This window comes from Salmo salar, unplaced genomic scaffold, assembly GCF_905237065.1.
Source record: "Salmo salar unplaced genomic scaffold, Ssal_v3.1, whole genome shotgun sequence".
Taxonomy (NCBI): Eukaryota; Metazoa; Chordata; class Actinopteri; order Salmoniformes; family Salmonidae; genus Salmo; species Salmo salar.
The window spans coordinates 172,732-177,500 of NW_025549165.1; the positions used below are offsets into that span (position 1 = coordinate 172,732).

Below are 4,769 nucleotides of genomic sequence, written 5' to 3' on the forward strand. Positions count from 1 at the left end.
CTGGAACATACATCTACACCCATGACAGCAGTATGTGGACACCCCTTCAAATTAGGGGATTATATTTCAGAAACACCCGTTGCTGATAGGTGGATAACATTAAGCACACAACCATGCAATCTCCATAGACAAACATTGGCAGTAGAATGGACCCTACTGAAAAGCTCAGTGACTTTCAACGTGGCACCATCATAGGATGCCACCTTTCCAACAAGTCAGTTCATCACATTTCTGCCCTGCTAGAGTTGCCCGGGTCAACTGTAAGTGCTGTTATTGTGAAATGGAAATGTCTAGGAGCAACAACGGCACAGCCACAAAGTGGTAGGCCACAACAAGCTCACAGAACGGGACAGCCGAGTGCTGAAACGCGTAAAAATCATCTGTCCTCGGTTGCAACGCTCACTACCGAGTTCCAAACTGCCTCTGGAAGCAACATCAGAACCATGTACACACACACACGCGCACACGCACACGCACACACAACATAAAGCATATACGGTGGATGAGGAAGATAGTTTATTTAAATGGTCTGTGTAAGTGTGCTTTTCCCCGGTTGAGTTCAGTTCCTCCATAATATCTGGCGCGGAAACAACTCCGCCCCTTAACAGAATTAATTTTTCCCGTGAGATGTTTCGCTCTGAGGCAGCCCCTCCGCGGGCGGGAGCAATATGCAGACGAGAGTGGGTCCGCCCCGGGGAGAAAAAAAAAGAACCCCATGAGAGGAAGTGGATCTGAGTGTTTCGCGTTCTCTGCTGTAACGTTCTGTGGTACTAAACGCAGCTCTGTCCGTCTGTGGTTCTCCACCAGGTCAGAGATCAGGGGTTAAAGGTCAGTGACCTTGTTCTCCACCAGGGCGGCGACCTGCTGTAGACGATAGGCCAGGAGTCAGAGATCAGGGGTTAAAGGTCAGTGACCTTGTTCTCCACCAGGGCGGCGACCTGCTGTAGACGATAGGCCAGCTGCATCTTCTGTCCAGCTCCATCCTCCTCCAGAGATGTGATGATCTACAGAGACAACAACATTACTACCTAGAAAGGACTGTGGGGTGGGGTGGTGTGGGGTGTGGTGGGGTGGGGTGGGGTGGTGGGGTGGTGTGGGGTGGGGTGGGGTGGGGTGGTGGTGGTGGGGTGGGGTGGGGTGGTGGGGTGGGGTGGGGTGGGGTGGTGGGGTGGGGTGGTGGTGGTGGGGTGTGGTGGGGTGTGGGTGGGGTGGGGTGGTGGGGTGGGGTGGGGTGGTGGGGTGGGTGGGTGGTGGGGTGGTGTGGTGGTGGTGGGGTGGTGGTGGTGGTGGTGGTGGGGTGGTGTGGTGGTGGTGGTGGTGTGGTGGGGTGGTGGTGGGGTGGTGTGTGGTGGGGTGGTGTGGTGGGGTGGGTGGGTGGGGTGGGGTGGTGGGGTGGGGTGGTGTGGTGGGGTGGGGTGGTGGGGTGGTGGTGGGGTGGGGTGGGGTGGGTGGTGGGGTGGGGTGGGGTGGTGGGGTGGACTGTGGTGGGGTGGGGTGTGGTGGGGTGGGGTGGGGTGGGGTGGTGGGGTGGACTGTGGTGGGGTGGGGTGTGGTGGGGTGGGGTGGTGGTGGGGTGGTGTGGTGGGGTGGGGTGGTGTGGTGGGGTGGGGTGGTGGTGGTGGGGTGGGGTGGTGGTGGTGGGGTGGTGTGGTGGGGTGGTGGTGGTGGGGTGGGGTGGTGGTGGGGTGGTGTGGTGGGGTGGTGTGGTGGGGTGGTGGTGGGGTGGGTGGGGTGGTGGGGTGGTGTGTGTGTAGTGTGTGTGTATGTGTGTGTGTATATATATATATATATACCTGGTCGTAGTATTTGTTGATGTATTTATACAACTCAAGCAGAGCCACCAGACTGTTCATGTCTGATCCAAAACTCTGAAAAGTCAGACATGGAAACACAATGTTACAATCTACTGTGTTGGACATCACAACAACATGATCTATAATGTATATTTAACTGCATAGACTCCATAATAATCTCACAGTAAAGTAGAGCAGAGCTAGGTGGAGTAGAGTGGACAGGAGGGGAGAGGAGGACAGGATGGGGGAGGAGGGAAGAGGAGAGGTGATGAGGAGGGGAGAGAGGGTGAGGAGGGGAGAGGAGGAGGGGAGAGGAGAGGAGAGGAGGAGGGGAGAGGAGAGGTGGTGAGGAGGGGAGAGGAGGAGGGGAGAGGAGAGGTGGTGAGGAGAGGAGAGGAGGGGAGAGGAGGGGAGGAGAGAAGAGGAGAAGAGGAGGTGAGGAGAGGTGGTGAGGAGGGGAGGAGAGAAGAGGAGAGGGGGTGAGGAGGGGAGAGGAGGAGGGGAGAGGGGAGGTGGTGAGGAGGAGGGGAGAGGAGGGGAGGAGAGAAGAGGAGAAGAGGAGGTGAGGAGAGGTGGTGAGGAGGGGAAGAGAGAAGAGGAGAGGGGGTGAGGAGGGGAGGAGAGGAGAGGTAGTAAATCCACTCACCCCAGACAGCTCTGTTAGAGTAGAGTTCATCTCTTGGTAACAGCCAGACGCTGCACTGTGGATGTCACTATAATACCTGGAACAATACCCACAGAACACTATAATACCTGGAACAATACCCACAGAACACTATAATACCTGGAACAATACCCACAGAACACTATAATACCTGGAACAATACCCACAGAACACTATAATACCTGGAACAATACCCACAGAACACTATAATACCTGGAACAATACCCACAGAACACTATAATACCTGGAACAATACCCACAGAACACACTGTAATAGCTGGAACAATACCCACAGAACACACTTTAATACCTGGAACAATACCCACAGAACACTATAATACCTGGAACAATACCCACAGAACACTATAATACCTGGAACAATACCCACAGAACACTGTAATACCTGGAACAATACCCACAGAACACTATAATACCTGGAACAATACCCACAGAACACTATAATACCTGGAACAATACCCACAGAACACTGTAATACCTGGAACAATACCCACAGAACACTGTAATACCTGGAACAATACCCACAGAACACTGTAATACCTGGAACAATACCCACAGAACACTATAATACCTGGAACAATACCCACAGAACACTGTAACACCTGGAACAATACCCACAGAACACTGTAACACCTGGAACAATACCCACAGAACACTATAATACCTGGAACAATACCCACAGAACACACTATAATACCTGGAACAATACCCACAGAACACTATAATACCTGGAACAATACCCACAGAACACACTATAATACCTGGAACGATACCCACAGAACACTATAATACCTGGAACAATACCCACAGAACACTATAATACCTGGAACAATACCCACAGAACACTATAATACCTGGAACAATACCCACAGAACACTATAATACCTGGAACAATACCCACAGAACACTATAATACCTGGAACAATACCCACAGAACACTATAATACCTGGAACAATACCCACAGAACACTATAATACCTGGAACAATACCCACAGAACACTATAATACCTGGAACAATACCCACAGAACACTGTAATACCTGGAACAATACCCACAGAACACACTATAATACCTGGAACAATACCCACAGAACACTATAATACCTGGAACAATACCCACAGAACACTATAATACCTGGAACAATACCCACAGAACACTATAATACCTGGAACAATACCCACAGAACACTATAATACCTGGAACAATACCCACAGAACACTATAATACCTGGAACAATACCCACAGAACACTATAATACCTGGAACAATACCCACAGAACACACTGTAATACCTGGAACAATACCCACAGAACACACTGTAATACCTGGAACAATACCCACAGAACACTATAATACCTGGAACAATACCCACAGAACACTATAATACCTGGAACAATACCCACAGAACACTATAATACCTGGAACAATACCCACAGAACACTGTAATACCTGGAACAATACCCACAGAACACTATAATACCTGGAACAATACCCACAGAACACTATAATACCTGGAACAATACCCACAGAACACTGTAATACCTGGAACAATACCCACAGAACACTGTAATACCTGGAACAATACCCACAGAACACTGTAATACCTGGAACAATACCCACAGAACACTATAATACCTGGAACAATACCCACAGAACACTGTAATACCTGGAACAATACCCACAGAACACTGTAATACCTGGAACAATACCCACAGAACACTGTAATACCTGGAACAATACCCACAGAACACTATAATACCTGGAACAATACCCACAGAACACACTATAATACCTGGAACAATACCCACAGAACACTATAATACCTGGAACAATACCCACAGAACACACTATAATACCTGGAACGATACCCACAGAACACTATAATACCTGGAACAATACCCACAGAACACTATAATACCTGGAACAATACCCACAGAACACTGTAATACCTGGAACGATACCCACAGAACACTGTAATACCTGGAACAATACCCACAGAACACTATAATACCTGGAACAATACCCACAGAACACTGTAATACCTGGAACAATACCCACAGAACACTGTAATACCTGGAACAATACCCACAGAACACTATAATACCTGGAACAATACCCACAGAACACTATAATACCTGGAACAATACGCACAGAACACTGTAATACCTGGAACAATACCCACAGAACACTGTAATACCTGGAACAATACCCACAGAACACTATAATACCTGGAACGATACCCACAGAACACTGTAATACCTGGAACAATACCCACAGAACACTGTAATACCTGG

At 49.1% G+C, this 4,769-nt stretch overlaps 1 protein-coding gene across 1 annotated transcript in view; it reads right to left on the reverse strand.

Annotated features, from left to right (window-relative positions):
• Positions 1-340: 340 nt before the first annotated feature.
• Positions 341-4,769, reverse strand: part of LOC106590801 (plexin-B3) — a gene marked incomplete at its 5' end in the record, with an annotated part of 87,053 nt that continues 82,624 nt past the window's right edge. Inside the window, 3 exon segments of the mRNA XM_045713070.1 lie at positions 341-1,004; positions 1,794-1,868; positions 2,440-2,515. Of these exon segments, the coding sequence (XP_045569026.1) occupies positions 900-1,004; positions 1,794-1,868; positions 2,440-2,515 (256 nt within the window).